This window comes from Pipistrellus hanaki (genome assembly GCF_964339955.1).
Source record: "Pipistrellus hanaki genome assembly, chromosome: 12".
In the NCBI taxonomy this organism is placed as follows: domain Eukaryota; kingdom Metazoa; phylum Chordata; class Mammalia; order Chiroptera; family Vespertilionidae; genus Pipistrellus; species Pipistrellus hanaki.
The window spans coordinates 8,548,855-8,571,460 of record NC_140514.1 but is presented as its reverse complement, the minus strand read 5'-3'; the positions used below and the strand labels follow the sequence as shown (position 1 = coordinate 8,571,460).

At 49.3% G+C, this 22,606-nt stretch overlaps 1 protein-coding gene across 4 annotated transcripts; it reads right to left on the bottom strand.

The window, feature by feature from the left end:
* Nucleotides 1-688: 688 nt before the first annotated feature.
* On the bottom strand, nucleotides 689-22,236 carry CDC42EP3 (CDC42 effector protein 3). Of its 4 annotated transcripts, none has more exons than XM_084900695.1 (2): nucleotides 21,995-22,236; nucleotides 689-2,751 (listed from the first exon to the last, which is right to left on the bottom strand). In XM_084900695.1, exon 2 carries the CDS (start codon nucleotides 2,512-2,514, stop codon nucleotides 1,741-1,743), a length of 774 nt encoding a protein of 257 aa, XP_084756821.1. In that variant the 5' UTR covers nucleotides 2,515-2,751; nucleotides 21,995-22,236; the 3' UTR covers nucleotides 689-1,740. The 4 variants fall into 4 exon arrangements, with proteins under 4 accessions (XP_084756821.1, XP_084756822.1, XP_084756824.1 ...); XM_084900696.1 differs by having other exon boundaries at nucleotides 689-2,734; nucleotides 21,977-22,232; XM_084900698.1 differs by lacking the exon at nucleotides 21,995-22,236 and adding an exon at nucleotides 7,374-7,770.
* Nucleotides 22,237-22,606: the final 370 nt, after the last annotated feature.

Genomic DNA, 22,606 nt, shown 5'->3' with positions numbered 1-22,606 from the left:
ACACAACTAAGGAGTTAAGGCAGGCACTCCATGTGCTAAACAAACAGGGTTTCCTCTTCTCCTTAGTTATCCTGTGGTTGGCCTGTAGCTCAAAGGTTCCTTCAGATGATCAGGTGATGCATAGAATTTCAACAACTCTGAATCCTGAGAATCCTGACGGATTTGGGAGAGGAAGATATTTCAGGGCTAGAAATGCAAGTGATTGTGTGCAAGGCTTGGTCTTCGAAGGGAAAGAAAGGGCGTTAACAAAGGGCCCGGAATTAGTGTATTTCCTGTTCTTTCTTCCTTAAGTGACACCCTCAGGGCCTCTCTGGCTGCTTGGGAGGCCAGTGCTCTCTGCTGCTCTCTTTTAGCCTCCTTAGTCTTGTCCAAATGGCACCTGCCCCATGGAAACACATGTCCAGTAGAGATGGGCTTGGGGTTGTCAGGTTTGCTGTAGAGGATGTTAAAGTGAGGGAGAAGAAGCAACGAAATGAATTTTGAGAGACTGGCATCATTAGGGGCCCTGTTTGGGGGATCAGAAACCTTTGGGAAATAATTAAAATTACAGAGTGAACGGGAGTCACCTCTTATCTTATTTTAAAGACTCATGTATACTTTAGCAAAGCAATTTTTCTAGCTCTGGACTATATAATAAGGAAGTATTATTACTCTTTTGTTTGTTTATTACTGTAAGCATGCAAGGCCATTTTAACATTTACTCTTTATTGTGTTGTATGAAGTACCTATGTAATGCAGGTATGTACTGTACTCAAATATCCATATTTCCAAAGAACATCACATGGTGTAGCCCACAGTCTCTGCAGAAGCGCCATGGGTAACCTGTGCCTTTACACTTGACAATCCATGGTTGGCTGCTATGAAAAGTTTAACAGGGGAAGAAAAGAGAAAATAAAGCTAAGGTATGAATACACTTTTCCAAACATACATGTATGCAGCTTACAATGGAACCACAATGGGAACAGGTCAAATGACAACATTCGATGTAGTCATCTATAAAATGCAGACTCTGCAATAAAAAAGCCAAAGGCACATAAAAATATATTTCAACTTTTAAAAATAACTTAGTTACAGTAATACTTTGCTTGTCCTACCAACATGTAGCCGACAGTCAAAATTCTGCAATATTGACATAATATATAGGTGTGTGTATATAAGAGCTACAAGAAAAATCCCACAAACCCATGAAATTGTTCAAATGTGAAAACAGAACAGTTTTAACACTGAAGAATCTGCCGCGGTGAGCCCAAACAACAGAATATAGAAAAGAGTCTAGAGAAAAAAAAGGCTTAGGTGTTAAATAAAATTTTGACTTCTTCTTGCTCAGAAAATGCCGAGTGCTGGCAAGTTCCTCCTGTGACTGTGCAGCCCTTGGTGGCTGGTGCCCTCCTGGCCGAGCCGGATTCCTATGTGTCTACAGACAAACCCTGTGAGCTGAACATCAGCCATCCTGCCCAGACGGGTTCCCACTGACTCACTTCCTCTTTTTGCCAGGACAGGTCTTTTTTTTTTCTTCTTTCCTTCTTATTTATTTTATTTTATTTTTTTATAACTGTGTTTGCAAACAGGGCATACCAAGTAAAAAAATACTCTGTAGGAACATTATCTTAGAAAAACCCATCACATAGCTGCAAATACAGCCAGCGATGCTCTTCTCCTCGACTGTGGTCTGTGGTGGTGGTTTGATGGCTGTTGTTGTTTGATACCTTCCGTCCCGGAGGAATCGCCGGGGGTGTCCTGCTACTTATTTTTGTCCATGACATTCAGCACCTCGTCCAAAAACGAGGGCCCGAGATCGAGCTGCAGGGAGAGGAGGGAGCCCGTGAGATCCGAGAGGGACTCCTCCGACTTAGTCTTCTCCTTGACGAGCTGGCTGGGGGCCGGGTGGTCAAACATGTCCTCGGCCGGCCAGTCGGGGTACTGTTCGGAGAGGCTGGAGGAGTGGCTGTCCCTGCCCTGGCTGGACTGCGACACGGACGCGGACCCGCTGGAGGCCCAGGAGACGTCGCCCTGGTGGGCCACCCCGTTGCCCACCAGACGGCTCCTCTCCGGGGCCTTCTCCTCGGCCACGGGCTCACAGGGCAGCCGGGCCAGCCGGGCCGGCCCGAAGGCCTCCTGTTTGGAGTGGAACGTCACCGGGGACAGCAGGGGCAGCATGAGCGCCTGGGACCCCCCGATGGTGGGCAGGGAGATGGCGTTCTTGAGCACCGGGGAGGGCGTGTCCGTGAACACGGAGTCGGAGGTGGTGCTGTTGGCCCGGAGGAACTCGCTGTGCCCGGGGAGCGGACCCAGGGAGGCCTTCTCGGGGTTCCCCGGTAAGAGCTCGTAGTTGCCCTGCAGGAAGGAGATGTCCCCGAAGACGTCGTGCTGGCCCTCCTTGCCGATGTGGATGGTGTGGCGGAAGTCCCCGAGGGGAGGGCTGATCATATCAGGGGACAGGATGTCCCTGAGTTTAAACTTCTTCCCCTTCTTGTTGTTGGCGGCCTTCAGGTAGATGGGGGTCTTGGCTGGCATTTTGGAACCGGAGACTGTCTCTTCCGCGAGAGGGGAAGAGGGCCACTGTCTTCACTTCACAGGGTTCTGTGCGCCCGACAGTCCTTTCTGGTGGGAAGCCGTCACATCATTTTCCTCCCGGGGCTTCGGAGGGGCCGTGAGAGGGGACGGAGGCCGAAGAGACCTTCCTGGAGTTACAGCCACGCGGGGGGCTCTGGGGAGCCGGTCACAACCTCCAGGCCTTCAGCAGCATGGAACCTGGAAGAGAGAGAGCGCAGGTTACAGGGAGCTGGCCCTCAGGCTCCCCGGTGCCCGCCTTGCTGCCTGTCACCAGAGCCTGGGACTAAGGGCAGAGGAGTTCCCATCTGAAGCCGTTTGGTTGTTTCCCTCCATGAAATAGGATAAAAACTTAACAAGGGTGCACCAACCTTAAGTCTTACTTCAGGGGGGAAAAAAAAGAAGAGAGAGACTGAAAAACCCCAACCCTGTGACATCAGCACTTTGGAAACATGGCCGGGGGCAGAATTCTTTGGACGTGCCTCAGGTTTTAGTCCTTTCATGGCCAGAGTGAATTCAGCTCCTTACATACCATTGTTGAGTTTTATGGGTTAATACAGTTAATGGAGGAAATAGTCCTACAAGAAAGGGGCTGGAAATACCATTTACTAAGTGACTGTGACTATTATGTCCAACCAAATCTTAGTGACACGAATTCTTCCAGGAAGATTCAAAGTAAAAAAGACAACAATTTAAAAAAGCGCCTTTTCTCAATAACAGGGAAACGGAAGAGCAGGGGCCAGATAAAGTGGAGAAAGAACTGGCTGGCCGGGGTGTGGGGACTTGGAGGCTTTCTGAGCTGGGAGAAAAGAAAAACCTGCTTCCTTTCAAAGAGAAGAGTGTGATCCCGCGGAATAGGTTGGGCCTTCACTTGGAAATACTTTGGAAACATTTACTGATAAGCGTGTATCCTCTCCCTGGGGCAGGCAGAATTCCAAGGCGATCTTGTGATCTGCCTCCCGGTGTTAAGGGCTTTGTGGGCGGAAGCCTGTGACTTGCTTCTCACCAACAGGATGTGGCAAAAGTGCTGGATGTCACACCTGGGTTAGGTTACATTATAAAAGAGTCCACCCTCTGCAGACTGGAGGTGGGCACCCCCATTAGTGGTTTGAACCTTGCAGAGAGAGGGCCTCTGGAGGTGAACTTTGACATCAACCTGAGGGGATTTCTCCCCAGTCGAGCCTTGAGCCTCAGATGAGTCTACAGCTCTGACACCTGGTTCTCAGCCTCAGCCCTGCCCACATTCCTGAGCCGAAGAAACTGAGTCATTAAATGGGGAGTCATTACATAGGTATCCTTGTAAGCCACTAAGGATTGGGGCAATTAAAAGGAACACAGCCTCCCTGCCCAAGGCTACATGCGGGGATTAGAGTTGATGAGCTACAAGAAGGCTTGGGGGGCTCTCATTTTACAGATCATCACCCTGGAAAATCGCCCTCTAACTCTTCAGTCCCATCAGCTCCCGAGGAGAAGCTCCAGCCCCTCCCGCTGCGGGAATTCCTGCACCGCTCCACAGCGTCTCCCCCTGGCCGCAGAGCAAGTAAACAAACAAATATCAGGAAGAGTGGGCTAGTGGGCTAAGTGGTGGCTTGAACAGAGCCTCACCTGCTTTGTAGCAGCCGGAGGCTGGCTTACACCTGCCCCCTATTTTTCTTTTCAGCAAGAGTTTTAAATCCACTTGCCTGCAGCAGGTGGTGAGAACTGTTCTCCAGCCCCCACTGGCGAGGTGACAACTGGCTCCATCGGGAAGCCACTTGCAGGCAGGCCCGAGGAGGAGAGACCCATCGCCACCCGACTGAGGGCGTGGGGAGGAGCCCAGGCAGCATGGCCCGCCAGTTTCTCACCCACACTGTGCTCACCTGGAAGCTATGAGTAGAACCCCCAGGCACTGGTTCTTGATTTCTATTCAGTCCCAACGAAGGCACTGGCTCAGCCTCCCTGAGGTGCCATTTTGTGGCCCCGGGGGTCCGCTTTCTCTCCTCAGGTCAGTAATGCCTGGAGGTTGTCACTCAAAGAGATGCTCAGGCAAGACTACGGGGAACCCAATCACAGGAAGACATCCTCTGTCTTAACTCTCAGCAGGGACTTGCAGCAATTACAAGTTTAAACGCTGGGTCTTCCTACTTTGACCTCAGAAGTCCCTTCCCCTGTAGGTGCACCACAGCCCAGGGCCTTGCCCCCCAGGGGCCTGGCGCTGCCCTCCTGCCCCCTGGGCCCGGGGCCTGGCTCTGCCCTCCTGCCCCCTGGGCCGGGGCTGCCTGCAGGAGGAGCCGCCTGCGGAAGGTGGGAAGAGCCCTGAGGGAGAGCTGCCCGCTGGAGTGGGGACTGCCCACACACGGCTGGGAGGGCAGCTTCCGCGGACAGATACAGTGTGTCCACCACCCTCAAGGGCATGCCAGGGCTGCTGGGCTCAGCTGGTGGTGCCAGGGCTTTGCAGAGCCGGAAACAGAGACAGGCCGTGTCACATCATTTAGGAAAATACTAGCAAGAGGCCAGAAAGGAGCAGCAGCCAGAGTGCAGTTCTCTGTCTCTCAAGCACTCGCTCACTCACCCCTTCCTTGGACAGCTGGGGACACTGAGGAGGAGCGGTGAGGAGGGGGAGAGAGGGAGAGAAAGCACTGCAGGCCCCACAGCAGAGGCTGGCTCAGCCTGGGAGAGAGAAGCTGGGTTTTAGGTCACTGGCATGGACCCAAAGATGGCAGGGAAGTGACAAAATGTAGAGGAAAAAGTAAGAAAAGGGCTGGTGATAAGCTGCCTGCAGGGAGATGCTGGAGAGTGGGAGAGGAAAGATACCTTAAAAGGCATTTTTCTTCCCTCTGAAACTATTTACACTGTATTTACTGCATAACAGGAACATAAGCTTCTAGACTTCGGTAATCTGTATTGAACTTCTGCTCCGTGTCAGTGCTAAGAGCTCCCAAATAAATTGGATGTGTGTGTGTGTGTGTGTTTAAGAAATTGGGGCAAAATGTTCGTTTTATAAGTAGAGGAATTTTCGATGAGGACAGGAGGAAGCTATCTGAGAGCTCAGACACGGCCTGGTCTATCTTATCTGTTATCTTTCCCCTCCAGCTCAGGGCCAACCACGCCTGCCCCTCCACTCAGAATTCTGGGCTCCCTCCCTAGCTATCAGCCAGGGGATGCCCAGCCCTGCTTCCTTCCCAGGCTGACCCTCTTTCAGGATCTCCCTGCCACCGCTAACGCAGAAACCCAATGGGCACCCAATGGGTACCCAATGGGCAGTCTCCTCACAGGTAACTAAGCGGCCGGTCCCGGAGAGGGCGAGTGTGTGTCTCCTGGAAACCACAACCCTGAACACAACAGCGAGCAGATAGAGAAACTAAAGCGAATCCGTACAAAAGAGCACAACTCGGGTCTAAAACATGAAGAAGCAGCTCTTTATATGCTGACATGGAAAGGGCCTCAAAGATACTTATCTTCAAAGGAAAAGAGATAGGTGCGAAGTGTGTTGATACATTTGTATTGGCCTGTATGCCTGGAAGCACACACCAGTAATGTGACTGCCCAGAGGGACAGGAAGCAGATAAAAAGGGATAAAAGGGAGAAACATAGACTGGCTGCCTCCTGGGATCAAATCCGAAACCCAGGGAATCAAACCGGCAACCTTTCAGGGCACAGGGCGAGGCTCAACCAACTGGGCCACTCCAGCCAGGCAATATTGGATTTTTGAGTGAGTTGTAAAGTAGGTATTTTATTAATGGTTTTATTGATTTTCTTAGAGATAGAGGAAAGAAGAGGGCTAGAGAGAAAGAAACATGGGTGAAAGAGAAACACCAATCAGCTGCCTCCTGCACACCTTCACTTGGGATCAAGCCCACAACCCAGGCATGTGCCCTGACTGGGAATTGACCAGTGACCTCTTGGTTCATGCGTTGAGGCCCAACCACTGAGCCACACTGGCCAAGCAGTAGCCCTGGGTTGCTTGGGGCTCAGATTGCATTTTCTTGCAGAGCCGATTTTATACACGTGACCTGAAAAATCTACTGACCCTATGAGTTACTGACACAAGGTCACTGGAGGGATGGCCACTGCGGAGCGTCCCTGTGGAGGAGAGCACAGGCGGCCGGAGGCACTGGGCCTGCGGTACATAGCTCTTGTTCGGGAGGTGACCAGTGACACAGACAGGCAGCATTTTATGGTGGGATGGCCCCAGTGCGACAATACAAGATCCTGTCCTTCTCTGCCAATTTCAAAAACTGGCAGGTGACCAGTGTAGTGGCAGAGTGAGGGATGTGGCAGAGGGGGATTGCCCAAGCCAGGGGGACACTCCAAATCTTTGCTCTTCGCCCCCCAGGAAGCAGGATGTTCTGGTTAAGGGGGGTGGGGAGAGAAGAGGCAAGGAAGAGCTAAGTGCGCGGGGCTTACAGGCCAGCAGTGAGCTGTTAGAGCAGAGCTAACAGTCCTGCTGAGTGAGTCCTCGTGGGTGTCTCCCAGGCCAAACGAAGAGAATGTCTAGCCTCCAAGTTTCAGTCAGGACTCTACCCATCACTACCTACCAGGTCCCGAACCATCCTAGGGTGTAGCCTGCTTGCTCGGACCTCTGTTCTCTATCTTTCCTTTCATGCCATTAGTCTTCTTCTCCCACTACCTTCCTCAAATTAAAAGAAAAAAAGAGGAAGGAGGGGAGGAAGGGAGGAGGGAAGAAGAGAGAGAAATCAAGAAACCTTCCAACGTGTAGCTCTTTCTCCAAAACCAACCCTCCCCATGACCTTGAAATCCGAACTCTCCACAATTGATAATCCTTTTCCCGGAGTTCTGGGATCACTGTTGCTCCTCGTTCCCCCTCTCTGGACAATATTCACCTGCAGGCCTTGGAAAACACAGGCCCGAGTTCCTGGGCACTGGAGAGAACAGGTCCGCCAACGAAAGGGTTCAACTCCCCAGTCAGCTGCTTGTCACCTCCGATCAAGGCCAGAGACTGCCTGGCAGGTGTGTAGGCACGGAAGTCCAGCTGCAAATGCACAGACTCCCACTTACAGGAATTCGTGAGAAACCCAAGGCACAAAAGGCCTGGAGAGGAAGTGAAAGCCACAGGTTTGATAAGAAAGACCAGCGCCCAGGGGTCATTCTGGCAGTAGGCTGGCCAATTCTGGCTTCTTACTGGGGACCGATGTAAGCCTAAGTGACAGTGTTCCTCAGAGAAATACTAATTCAATGAGGGAAAAACGGAAGTGGCCTCTTGCTTCATTTCCTTGTCATCCTTTTGGTAAACAAGAGTGTCCCTGCGAAGACCAAAATAAGGCCGTGGCCCCAGAGGAGGGAAAAAAACAAGGGGATGTGACAAAGTGACCCACCACAAAAGCAGTTCCTCAATTCCTTAAGAGCTGACTGTTTTGGCAATTTGCAGGGCTCTGAAAAGGAACAAAGAGGTGGGAGCTTTCTTGAAAATTCCACTTATTTTAAGAAAGGAATGTTTGGTTTGTCTGCTATTTGTTTTTAGGTCAATTCTTAGTGGAGAGAGAGGATGAAAAATTCCTTGCTCCTACAAAATAGGTTGCAATGTTAATTTGAAACACACGTGTGTGAAGACGGGGGCAGGTGGCGGGAGGGGGAGGACCGTCCCAAGGGAGCTGCCGCCCGTGGCCTCCTAAAGGGCCTCCTACTTGCGGGAAGCGAGCACCGGACGTCCCTTTTCTTGCTTAGTTGTCACATCCTTCAAGGACATCCGAGCTCCTGCTCCCTTTTCCCGGCCTCAGCGTGGTACAATGTGCCCGTCTTCCTGGCACCCAGGCACAGCCTCATGTGGGCCCCCGGCGAAAATACTGACTCCTCCAGCAGTCCCAGGGGAGGATACGGAGGTGGCGGGAACCCTCCACCACCTCCCTGCCCCCGAGCATCTGTGACAAGTCTTTCTCTCTCTCTGCTGCCAACAAGAAGACAATTCCTCCGAGATGCGTCCTGGGGAACTGCCTTTGACCCCGGGCTCCCCACTTTAGAAGGGACAGAGGCTACCTGGAATGGGTTCCTGCTCCTACCTGCTCTGAGGGGTCCAGCAGAAGACAAGCAAACTAGGTTGTGACCCATGAGGAGCAGCTGAAGGAGTGGAGCAGCTCAAGAAAACCCAAATGTGGAGGGGCCAGGACGCTTCGGGGATCTGAAGGATGGATTCCTTTACCAGTTATGGAAAAGGCCTCAGGGCTACTAAGCGGAAGCTGCAGGGAAACGGATCTTGGCTCCTCCCCCTGGCCATGGGGAGGGGACCAGGGCAGCAGCCCAGACACTGGGCCCACCCAATGGTGCCCTGGGGCGGTACTTATATACCTGTTCATCCCGAGTCCCCTGTAAGGGAACCGTCACTGCTTATTTCCTATGTCACATTCGCCTATAAAAGCACTCACACTTTCCCAGGAGGACTTTCCACTTGAAGACAGCTGTGTTTTTCCTAATGATATAAGGATGACCGGCCACCCTTCCGTATCAGAATCGGTAAAATATTACTTCAACCACGACACTCACGCCGACCCTTTTACAACCCTCTTCTCTCAGTCACACAAAGAATGTTTTAAAATCCAAGGGAGGAAAGATCAGAGTATTAGAAATTCAACACTGAACTTCAGTGAAAATCTAAGACGGAAATAAATGTAATGGGAGAAGGCCCAGGGAACTCTGTCCTGAAGATGCTTTTCATAGTTTCAGTCTGTCACTCCCTCCATGAGGTGATAAGAAGATGCCTTTTCTATTTTTAGATTCTCATCCTCTCCTCCTATCATCTGAACTGAAGGCAGAGCTATATGCCCCGAAACTGTAAAACTCCATTAGCCCAGGTCCCAGCTGCCTAGACGTCATGCAAATGACCTTGCAGACGGACGGGCCCGGGCCGGGCTGTATTTTATAGCCCCACCCCAAGTCTATGACATGTCTCACCTTCAATTATTTATAAATGGACTTCTCACTGATGATTCAGCGACAGCTTGTATGTACTTTTCTTTTACGACCCTGATTATATAGAAACCCACAAGTACCATGTGAGAGACTCACTGCTAGCTTGTGTACACTCTTTACATTTATAGGATCTGACTGTTCTACTTGAAAGACTTCTGAGATGCAAAATTGGAAGACAGAACACCTACCTCACAAAACAGCAAGTCTGTAGCCGTCAGACCCTTTCTCCCAATTGAAATGAGTGACTGGGGAAGGACTCGATATGGACATTGATCCCTGGCAGTTGCCTAGCTCACTCATCATGACCCGTTTTACACGGAACTCAGTTCGGTGGAGATGAATCAAATGAAAAAGCCACGGCTGTAAACTGCTCCCGGCTTCCACAATCAATGGGTCCCACTTGATCTGTGAAGCACCAAGGACTCTATCAATACAGGAAGAGAGCCTGAAGTTTTGAGCAATATTCAGCCAGGATATTGCTTCTGAACTCTGCTCAAAAGAAAGTATCTTGTGATGTTGCTTAGTTGCTCACAAAATACCCCTTAATATTTAAGTCAGCAATTAGTCTCTGAAAACTCCTGCCCAGAGGCAGTAGTATCAAATGATCCAAAAAGAACAGGTTTGACAGGTGCCCGGAAATTCAGGCTGTGGTCACTTGGCTGATACCACCACGGAAAGCAAAGTTCCCTGTCTTTTGCCTTTATAACGTATCCTCACGATTAGGCTCCTTGGACATTTCGATTTCCTAGTGGGGTGAAGGGACATACCTGGGACTTCCATGCTATTCTCCCATCCTGCTTGACCACCATCCATGTTCATTCTGTGGGCTGAAGCATGGCTTCTCCGCATCAAACCAGCACTGAGGAGATTCGGAGACACAGTGGCCAACCCACTCTCAGCCCACCTCCACAGCAGGCTCTCCTGCGCCATCTGTACATAAACATCTGTCCAGTGATTGGAAAAATATCCCCCCAGACTAGGCCGAGAGCTCTTCTGGGAGCATGAACTGGTTCTTATCCATTTTTTTTGGCCTCCCACAACACATGGCACACAGTGAACTTCAAGTTAGGGAGTGCTTGAATCCATAACCCCTGCTAGTCCTTCCATCATGAGAGAGGAGCTGGTTTGCCCACGGGGGCCAACTCCCAGGCCAGGTCCACAGAAAGTAGCAAATTTGAAATGCCTAGTTCTCTTTTGGAATGTACACTGTGAAGAGAATGTACATCTGAGTAGTTGCTGGGGACCAGGCAGCACGTATTAGAACGCACTCCTAAGGAACCAGTCTTAGATGAAGTCTTAGGTCAGTTGGCCCACACGTGGAGGAGCTAGGATTTCAGGCATGACTGGCTGGCCTCCAGTCTGGGCTCTCAACAGCCCCTGCCAGGCTAACGTGAGGACTGCCGTGGAGCTGGTTGAGGAGAGAATGACCCATTCCAGACTACGTGTCTAGCAGCCTGACAGCACCAAGAGGAAATAACACACCACAATTTCAACCAGAATGAGAGGCAGAGGTGGTCAACTGGCCTTGTCAGAAACCAAGAATGAGTAGAATGGTCCCAAACACCAGCTCCTCCAAGTCTAACTCACGAGAGCTTTTCAATATTTGTACTCTTGTCAAAAAGGATCTCCAAAGGAATTTGACGTTACGAAAAGAAAAGCCCAAAGATTAAAAGTTTGAAGCAACAAAAGCTCCGTGAGCCTTAAGGAGAAGAACAAACATCCTGCTCTTAGAAAAGGGCGGGAGTGCTGTTGATTCTTTCCCCAGAGGAAGCTGGGGCAGCGGGCTGTGTACCGCACAGGACTCTCACAGGAACAATGGCTCCCTTCCCTCGCTATTGACACTTCACTTCCCTCCTACCTTTCCGAAACTCAGAACCCTGTGTTCCTGACATGGACTAGACTTCCACCTTTTTTACCATTGACCACTTGTTCACAACATCCTCCAAGCCTGCTGCAGTCGCTTCCTTCCTGAAGGAATTCTCCTGCTCACCTCATGCAACCCAGGCTCCACACTTAGTTCCTTTTCTTAGGGCTCCTGGGGAGCCTACACTGGACTATATTCTGTTATTTCCCTATTCTCCTTTTTTGTGTGATTGGATGTCTGATATCCCCAGGTAGGTGGTGCGCACAGTGAGACTAAGTGGGCAAAGGAGCTATACTAAGACCTGTTGATAGCAATCACTTCCAGGGCCTCCTCTTGGACTGGGAATAAGAGACCCTCAAATGTTATTGAATAAGCCTACAAGAAAAAATGAACTCAATACAGTCATTTAACAAGGAGTTGTAGCCTCTTTTCTTGTGACAAAGGCTTCTCTAATGTTTCCATCTATAAGACATTTAAAAGCCTGTTTAGTTTTCCCTTTTGTCCACCCCTTATAACAAAGGTCTGAAAATTACACAGTGGGCGGGCCCATTTCCTTCCACTTTATCGTCCACTCTGTATCAGAGTGGGCCATCTAGATTGCTTTAGTAATCTTGTCACTTTCCAAAGGCAGGCCCACCCCGAGGCTGGGAAATAAAGATAGCTGATGAGGTCCACTTTAGCAATCTGGGTCCCCGTCCACCCCTGGGGCTCAATCTCCTTCCACTTCCCCCGATGCCTCTCAAACTTGTTTACACCTCGAACCTACCAACTATCACGCCGTACGGCCATCACTTCTTGTCTCCCGGAGTAGACTGCCTTCCTCGGGAGAGACACGATATTTCATTCACAGTTTGAACTGAATAAATGTTTGTTGAATGAATGAACAAGTGAGAAAGTTTGAATGGGATCACCTTAACTTCCTTCCTCTTCAACCCTGCCTGCCCTCCTGGGAATGCAAGATGGAATCTTTCTATGGCTCCCTACAAGGAAAAATGAACTCAGTACAGTCATTTAACGGAGTGGTAGCCTCTTTTCTTGTGACAAAGGCTTTTTCTAATTTTCCCATCTATAAGACATTTTAACCTCTCTCTCTCCATGCAGGGTTAAGAATTTAACAGTCTACCCATGCAGGCTCGTACAGGTCTTTCATATTAAGGCAAATAATATTTGATTTGAAAGGAAAATAACTTCTCTCCGTGACTGCAATATGTAAACAGAGTCTCAGGGAGACAGGCAGGCTTAAGAAAAAAATGCACAACACATTCCCCTGAAGGCAGTGATAGGAAAGTCACTCTTAAAAAATGAGGCCCTGGAGTAACAATAAGCTTGCTCTCTTGACCTTTCCTTTCAAAAGGAAATGAGTTAAGGGGAGAACTTGCATTATTTGGCACAAGGTGTACAAGGGAAACTCAAGAAATTCTAATGAACATTCTATGGAAAAAGGGTTGTTTTGAATCAATGTCTGACTTAGCATAGATCAGGTACTTAAAAGAAAAACACTAGCAAATGAATGACTGCATGGGCAAACAAAGCCGTCCATACAGCTCTCACTGCTGGTGTGGGCCTCAGGGAGAGGCCTGGGCCAAAACTCTGGCCAGCCTGGTAGGATCCCTGTAGAACTCCAGACACATAGGGGTTCCAGTTACCTCCTGTGCAAATGGAGATGATGACCCCAAACCTGCATATCTCACAGGTGGCTGTAAGAGCTGAGAGTGAAAATCTCCATACCAATAAGGCACAAAGCGTTATCTTTATCCCAAATGAGAAACCAGAACATCTACTGAAATATGGTATGAAGAAGGAAGAATAGGACAATGCTTGTAGATGGGGCTAATGTGGTGTGTGTCTGCCCTGTGAACAACCTCCACAATTAGAAGGGATTCCTACCCTCCAGCTTGGTCAGAGGATAATTCCTTCTGTCAGCAGAACTCAGGGCTAACTTCTGCACACATACATGCATCCTTAATCTCCAGGTGCCATTCTTCCAGCCTTGAGAACAAATGGTATTCCTTTGAGTTGGGAAAATTACAATCAACCATTATGTGCCAGATAAAAAAAATGTTAAGGGCATATGGCTAAGGTACATGGGAGGCCAGGTAGGGCTAGATATGAAAAACAAGTCTAAAGCAGCTCAGTTAATGGGGAGAGGCCCATTGTCGGAAGCTGAGATTGCTATGGGGATTTCATAGGCAAGGGGATGAGGGAGAAAAGCAGGCAAGCAGCCCTTAACTAGGAGAGGCATTAGGGCAATAAATACCCTCTATTCCATGTTCCTAACTTAAGGTAGTATCCCTGGTATGTCCATGTAACCTACGCATACACACAGAGAGGTGACAAAATCATAGATGTGTGCTTAGATTTATTTTAACTGAATAGTACAGAGTGTTTTAGGACAGTGTGATTACGCATACTGTGTTCCCTGGAATCCTAAGGGGTCAACACAGGCACCGCTGGGATGCTGGTGGGGAGCAGGAAGGCCTAGAGAAGGAATGTCAGCCTGCCATTCTGTCCCCTCCCTCCCCTTTAACCAAAGAAATGCTGCTATTACGTTAGTATATTAGAATTAAATCTTTCTTTATTTTCCTTGGCTAAAATATTATAATAATAATTCGAAAAGGAAATGGACCAAGAAAAAAAAATCTCATTCATATTCTCTCTCTCTCTCTCTCTCTCTCTCTCTCTCTCTCTCTCTCTCTCTCTCATTCATATTCTCTCTCTCTCTGTCACTCAACATCTTAGGGCCTCAGTTTTATCAAGTCAGAATGAGAGAGTGGGGCTGAGGTAAGGACCTGTCCATCATGAAATGTTAGGGTTCTATGACTGTACATGTTTGCAGAAACATCAGCTTCTAGGGAATTTAAAAAAATATATATAATACTTTTAAATTAAGACTATCCTTAGACTCAAGATACCTTTGCCAGCTTTTTTTCATCATCTTGCTGGTATTAAATTAAGGGCACAGGGCAATGCCAGTGACTCACTGGGAGCCTCACTTTCCTCATCTGTAGAGTGAGTAACGGTGTCATCTTAGGAGTAGACACCACACATAAAGTCCTGTTGGGCACTGAGCTTACAATCAAGAGAAGGAGCAATTACTGTTAATTACTCTGAAAAACTGGAGCTGCATAAGGAACAAGACAGGCTGAAAGTTCACAGTGGGTACTTCTTCCAGCCTTATTTCTTTCAGACCTTGGGATCTGAACATGTGAACTGGTCGTTATAAATATAGTGTGACTATCCCCCAAGATGTTCTGGTTTCAAGCATGATTTCCCATTCTGAGAAAAATGGGAATTGGAATGAAGTCACTATTTAATTCCATATGCCCTCCCCCCCAACCCACCCATATCAGGCCATGGAACTCCACTTAGCTGGCCCCTCAGGTAAGCCCATAACTTATGGGCTTCTTCAAAATCCACCATAAACTTACACGAAATTTAAATAAGGCCAAACATCAACATCACTATGGAAATCATTTCACTCATCATCTGAGAGCAAGAAAAGTTTCCCGTTTGGTGCTGAGACAAGCCCACCATGGGACATGTGGCTTAAGCTGGTTCACTTAATAAGAAGCAGGCTTTGGAGAAAGGCCTTCCATGGCCTTCATCTGGCCCCTGGCGAGTCAGTCACCTTCAACATCTACTGAGGGCCAGCTAAGGGCCAGACAGTATTCTAGGAACTGAGGCTACAGCTATGGTGCACTTTATAGAGCTCACATCCAGTGTGGACAAATGATCAAAATGCACACCAACAAGTGGCTCATACAGTCATGGCTGAGCATCTAGGCAAGCACTAGGAAGCACAATGACCTTTATTCTCCTCTGCAACTGGGCTGCCCAGACTGTGCTCTGAGTGGACACGTGGTGCCAAGCTGCCACAATCGGACCTGGGCACGAGAAAGCTGCTGCGGGAGTTTGCAACTGTCCAGCATAGACTTTGGGAAGTTTCTGGTGGTGGCCAGGTTTTCAGAAAAACCTTGGATCATAAGGAATGTCAAACCACTGGAGGGGCCTCCTTTGAACTTGAATGTTCTACAGCCCAGGAAGGAATATTTTACTATGATAAGACATAAGGTTACTTACATAAGCTAGGTAAGTGATAACAATTTCTGGCTTGACAACACTAAGATGTTGCCACAGGCAGAATCAGATAATAAGGCTAGGATTAGACTGTCCCCTTTTTTGTTAGGACCTACGGGAACAGCTGAATGCCCAAGTTAACTGGGTTTAGTCCCTACTTTCAAGGAGCCAATTATGGTGTGAATAAACCATAATTTAAATGCAGTTCTAATAGGAGGAGGTATAAGACACTATAGAAATGCCTTGGGTACAAGGAAACAGTCATGGAATTAAAGCAATTTAGAGCCAGGAGAAAAATCTATCCCTTTCTCTGATTCATCCTCAATCCCCTTCTCCCCCCACTTCTTCACCAAGGAGGGATCTGCCTGGTGACACAGTTGGCAGGTGAAGGCCTCAGAGTCTCAGCTCCTGCTGTGTTAAAAATCACTGTGACATGCCTGAACTGACCCTTGGCAGAAAAAGTTATAAAAATAAATAAATAAAAAGGAAAAGAAAGCAAATATGTTCTAAAATAGCAAACCCACATTTCACCAAAAAGTTGCCTTCACTTGTTTTTTAAAAAAAAAAAAAATGTGTGTAGCCTGAGTGATTATAATGGACCTGAACAGAACAGGTCTTTTTCAGCTAAACACACAGTGATCCATCATCGGCCTGAGGTGGCTACAAATAGGACCTTCAAGTTGTCACCAGAACATGATGGATTCCCAAATGTGTAAGCGGACTAAATAGAGGCCTGGCTTTGTAGTTCCCTGCCTTCCTTGCTGGCTCAGGCTGCTCTGCCATTTTCAACCCAGGGTTCTACCTTATTATTAATAAAACTGCTATGCCAATAGGTGCCACCAATCCTGGCTCACTGGATTCTAAAGCAAAAGATGATTATCTGAAATCATCTCGGGTCAAATGCCTCATCTGAGGAATGACCCTGAGAGGTCAGCTACAGCATGGGTCAGAGCTAATGCCAGTCGCTCTGTGGCCATCTCCACTGAATTCTGCATCGATTGTATCAAACGGCCAGTGACGGGGAGTTTGCTGGCATCTTCCAGTGTGTTCCTGTGGCTCCATTCCCGCACACCTGGTGGTTCTCTAGCATGTCCTTGGCGCCTTCTGCTCTGCAGGGCAGTGTGTGGCCATTGCCTCTGGCTCGGGGTTTCCCAGAGGATTTCTTGTCAGACGAGTCCTGCCAGCTGCTCTGTGGGCAAAAGGACTTGGCCACTGTCTCCCTGTGAGTCACTGTACACAGTGACACGCTAAATGCCCTGCACAAAGGGGCCGAAATCACACCGGCTTCCCAAAGAACCCGTTTCTGATGTCTCAGGGCACACGCTGGGCGGGGCTGCATTAGCTAATGGCAGGTGTGCTGTCTAACAGACAATCAAAGGCTAGAAGGCCAGTGACGACTTTTTCAAATATGCACGTTACACCAAATCCCTGAATATCTGGGTGTTTTTAAAGGCTCCATTTCAGGATTCTGCTGTTAATTCATAACTTAGGAAAGCAATAAGGATCAAGCCTATATCAATTTGGAATGTATCAGCTTTCAAATTCATCAGTTTGCTTGACTTACTCAGAAATCATGCTGTGTATTATAAAACTGTACGGCTCACTTTAAAAAACTTTTTGCACCAGCGGTACTGGCCATCATCATGAGACTGGCACAACTTGGCAATGAAGAAGTATAGCAAGGTCAGGAAGCCTTTTTTTTTTTTTTTAAAGTAAAGAAACATGATTCCTGCTGAATTATTTGGCTACGTATTTTATTCTGGTTTGTGGGGTGTTATTTCCTTTTGTAGGCTTTATTTTAAAGGGTGAAGGCAGAAGGGAGGTGTCTGAATGGAGAGGGGACAGCACTAACGTTATATAGCCCTTAGTTTTGAGGCGCCTGGGTTATTTCAAGCCATCCTTTCCAGAACCCCAACTTCAGTCTGAACACAGTCTCCTGAGCAGCTTCCCGCGGCTCATCGCAAACCCACGGTATCGAAGGCAGGGGGGGCCGGGCAGGTCCCCTGCGGGTTAGCCGGGGCGTCCCTCTAGGTTTCAGAGGCCTCCCTCTATCTCTCGCACCAGAAGCTTATCTGGCAGGGACCGGGGCATGTGCAGAAGTGTAATGAGGCCTGACTTCTGCCAAGGACAGAGCTTCCCGCCCCGCTTATGTGGGGCTCCTGCCTCTTGCTTTAGCTCTTTTGAGGCAACAGCATTATGAAGCATATAGACTAGACCATGTCACGGAATGCTAGGAATGGAAGGGCCATGCCCTGTGGATGTGGTCATGAGGCTCAAGAAGGTAGCCATCCCGACTGCTGACTGAGCCCTACCACCCAGACTTTCTGGAACTTAGAAGCAAGGATAGAGTCTGTAATAAGCTCCACTTCATTCCTGGCCCCTGAAACCCACTGTTCTTATGTGTTTACCTAGTAACCCTCCTGATACACATTAAATGGTGTTAACTCTAGCAGTCTGATGCTGGATCCTCTGCAGAAGGCTGCTGCCATACTCAACGGGACTGAACCAGCTTCAGAAATAAAATGTTCTAACGGTACAACCCTAAAGGTTGGCAATTACTGTTATCTTCCTCTGGACGTCGAATTGCAAGACACACAGTGCTATGAAATAGTTCTCTGCCAGGGACTAAAAAACCTAACCTGAGTCAGAGGTAACCGCTTCCCTGCCCCTCCGTGAGCTTTGGCATTTTGCACAAACTCCAACAGACCTGAATTCAAACCTGAATCCGCTACTTAGTTAGCTAGCTGGGCAACCTTGGCCAAGTTACACGGCCTTTCTGAGCCTGCGCTGTCATCTGGAAAATAAGAACAATACCATCTATCTCAAAGAGTAGTGATGAATATTAAGGACAGAACCAGTATTAAGCACCAAGGAAAACAACAAAAGCATCAATGAAAGTTTCTTTTGCCTACTCTGGGCCAGGTACTGTTCTGAGTGCATTCTGTTTGAACTCACTCAATCCTCAAAGAGTAATGCTATTATCTCCATTTTATAATTGCTAAACTGGGGTAGACAGGCTAAGGGACTTGCCCAGAGTGACACAAGTAGTAAGCACCTGCGCTAGGGCAGCCTGGGCTCAGAGGCTTCTTAACCTCAGGATGTTTTTCCTTCTCCTTACCCCAAGGAGGCGCTGACTTTCATGCAGGATTCGCCACTCACACATGCGCCTTATTGGGTTGTTCAATTGCATACAAGCCGGGGCAAAAGCGGGTTTACCGTTGTGGGTATGTGAAATAGTTTCTTCTTGTTATTATTCATTGATTACTTTGTTATCTCCCATATGAACAACTGTAAACCTACTTTTGCCCCACCCTGTATTTGTGTTTAGGTATGTTCCTTACTGTGTAGGTATTCTGGGGCAAGTTACAGAACAGGTCTGCCCTCAGTTTCCACATCCGTAAAATGTCCTTCCTACGTAGGACTGTCAGAAATAAACGAGTTCATCAAAATATAGGGATGAGAAGAATGCTTTGCACTTAGGACAAGCTCCATATAGGAAGGACCTTTACGTCCAAAGTCGAGAATCCGAGGCATCGGTGCTTGGTAAGGAAGAGTTTGTGGCTGGCTGAATCCAGTCGTAAGTTTCCAATGACCTTACTTGTTCTCTGGCAAACACAGTGCATTTAAAAATAGATTTAAGTTCCGATTCAACCAATGAACACACAGGTCCACAGGATTCTGATTGGAAAGAAATGAGGCCAGGCATAAAGTGAAATCAGAACGAAAGCAAGAATTTGAGTAATTAGAACAGTCAGGACAGTCTGGACATCTGCTGGAGGCTTTCCAGGTCATGAATTGTATTCCACCTACTGGATAAATGTTATGGCTCCTAGCCAAGGAGCTCAAAAATTGTTTTGGCCTGGTAAAAATCTTTGGGTGACATGGGTTAAAACCATTTTATTCCCAATAATGTTGAATACCACAGATTTTAGAAGTGAAAAGGGAAGCTTTTATGAATGTGCTGGATATAAAACACCACATTAAAGGGAACTACAGAGCAGATAGATCACACTAGGTCACGTGAGCACTTCTGCGATAAATGTTACTTAGAGCTTCGTGTTTACTTATCTTGCATTTAAATTTACACTGTAATGCAAAAAAAAAAAAAAAAAGGTGCAATACTCACTATCGTAGCTGTCTTTACATGCTCCATGGGGATACAAAACAGAACTGCACCGCTCAGGTTTTGAGGGAAGGAAGGGGGTGCTACTTATTTTTCATCTGTAGCTGCTGCCACAGCCGCAGCACACACATGCTCCAATCATGGGATTCATAACATAAACCTCTGGCTGGTGATACCCACTGGAAAGCTGAAACTGCCATGGATCCCGAAATGCTTCTGAAGTTCTGATGGGTGAGCCCAGAGGCTGGTGCTGGGTGTTGCATTCAATGAATGGGGCCTATTGGGAAACCTACATTCTTTGGGAGACTTAGTGAAGAACTTTCAACCCTTCCTTGACTATATATCCTGTTTCCCCGAAAATAGGGCAGTGTCTTATATTACTTTTTTTCTCCCAAAGTTGCGCTAGGTCTTATTTTCAGGGGATGTCTTATCTTTCCATGCGCTAAGTCTTATTTTCGGAGGATGTCTTATTTTCAGGGAAACACTGTAGTCTTGACCACTGATTTCACATTTGACAATGCCAGACATTGCACAACTGCCCCAACTTATATCTGAGTGTCTCATCTATTTTGGCCTGGCCGCATGGCTCAGTGGTTGAGCAGTGAACCTATGAACCAGGCGGTCACAGTTCGAATCCCGGTCAGGGCACACGCCAGGGTTGCAGGCTCAATCCCCAGTAAATGTGCAGGGGGCAGGCCATCAATGATTCTCATCACTGATGTGTCTACCATACCTCTCTTTTCCCCTCTAAAATAAAACGTAAGTAAAAATGAATCTATTCTGAAGAGGATTTGTCACACAATGCTTGGGTAGCTTACTCTTAATGCCAGTAAGGGCTCAAAGAGAAGACCCCTGGAACTGTCCAGAAAAGAAGTTGAGTCTTCTAATGTACTTACATTATAGGAGTCTTTTAAATTACTGTAGGGATTTAAATTACTGCAGGGAGACCATAGGGCCGTGGTCGGCAAACTGCGGCTCTTTGGCCCCTTCAGTGTGGCTCTTCCACAAAATACCACGGCCTGGTTGACTCTATTTTGAAGAAGTGGCGTTAGAAGAAGTTTAAGTTTAAAAAATTTTGCTCTCAAAAGAAATGTCAATCGTTGTACCGTTGACATTTGGCTCTGCTGACTAAAGAGTTTGCCCACCACTGCCCTAGAGGCACCATCAGCATGATGCTAAGGGAAGTACCCCCACCAGGCTTTGCTATTCAAATTGAGACAATCTGCTGCTCACCTAGTTTCCGTGGGTCCTCTTTTAAAGGCAACAGGGGGTGGGAGCAAACCTTGGTCTCCTTAACATATTAATCAGTTCCCTGCCCCACCCAGCACCGCCTCACACCCTCAGCACACACCGGAGCCACGTTCCCAAATACACCGGGACTGGAACAATTCCTATTGCAAGACCGTCCCGACATTCCTGCTTACTCCCACCCTCCTGTTAATTCACTCACTTTTTTTTTTAAACAAAATGTAATTACTTGACTGTCAGCCTGGCTTGCGCTCTGGGGCTTTCGCTCCTTTCCGCACAGCTGCGCCGCCGGCTTTGATGCTGCTGTCCGCGCGGCTTGTCCCGGCCGCAGCCCGGCTCTCGGCGGTGTAACATTCAAGTGCGTATTTATTTTTAAACTGACCTCTCCTGGACTGCGCCGCCGTATTAAGGGAGGTTCTGCCAAAAAATATGCTACTTTCTATTTATAAGATGAAACACATGCCTCCCAAAGTCGAGGGGAGGGGGATGCAGTCTAGTAATTCATAACAAAAAAAAAGCAAAAAACAAACAAACAACAAAAAAACGGACTGACCAGATCCATTCGTCCTCACGTATCTGATACTTGTCTGCTGTCAAGACACTTCGTTTCAAGGAGAAAAACATTTTGAAAAAGCTGCAGCTGTTCAGAAACCACGGACCAAAAAAGCAAAAACAAAAAAACACCCCAAACCAACTGCCAGACCTACAGGTTGGAACTCTGCTCGCCATGCCCGCCCCCCGCCCCCCGCTCCCCATCCCCGCCCCGCCCCGGCCCGGCCACCCTAAAAGCGGGGCGCGGGCTCCCGAAGGTCACAGCCCCCGCAGGTCTGCAAGGCGCACCGCGTGCGGCCCCGGTGCCAGCCCCCGTGGGAGGCGAGCGGTAGCCACGGGCGGCTTGTTCTCCGATGGAAAAACAAACAAACAAACAAAAACACGAAGCAATCCACGCGCCCAAGGTGGCTGTCAACAGCTCGGAGGGTGCAGCCAGCGTGCAAGCCCACCCTGCAAAGCGGTGGCACCGGCGGCGGGGTCTGCGCCCGGGTGCCGGCGCCCCTCTCCCGCGCCCTTCAGGTCCCCTTTTGTCCTGTGGACACCAGCTGGAAGGGAATGCCCGGGAGCCTCGTCCCCGAGGGGTTTCCCAGCCTAGTAACCCCCCGTGCACGCCGGCCGCCGGTCGGACAGACTCACGGACAGCCAGAGAGGATGCGGACGGAGCCGCGGGCACTCACCGGCAGCCCCAGCACCGCAGGGCCGTGTCCGCGCCCCGCCGCCTCCGGAGGCGCACCAGTCCCCGCCGGCCACGCGCAGGTTCCCCCTCACTGCACCATCCGCTCCCCGCCGGCGAGAAGGCGCCCGCGGCCGCTGCGCTCCGGGATCGCCCGCCGCTCGGACCCTCCGCCCAACGGCCGCCCGGGAGCGAAGGTGCGAGAGAGACTGAGCGCGCGGCGGCCGCGCCGGGGCTGAGCCGCGAGGGGCGGGGCGGGCGGGCGGGGCGCGGCTCCGGGGCGGGGCGGGCGCGGGGCCGGGCGGCGGGCGGACCCACCCCGAGGTGCTACCTGCTCCGCGCCCCGGGGCGGGCGGGTGGACGGGCGAACCGGCGAGGGGGTCCCCGGCGGCGGCAGGGCCTGCGAGCAAACGGAGGACAATGGGTGGGCACCCACTTTTTCACCTCCCCATCGCTGCCTCCAGGGCGGGGGCTTAGGGGTGCGATCAGCTCCCTCCGCACAGAGAGAGCTCGCGGGATGGGACGCCCGGTTCAAAAAAGGGGGATCCCGGGGTGCTAGCGCCTAAGGTACCCGAGGACAAAGGGCCTCTCCGCCTGCAGCCCAGGCACCTGCAAC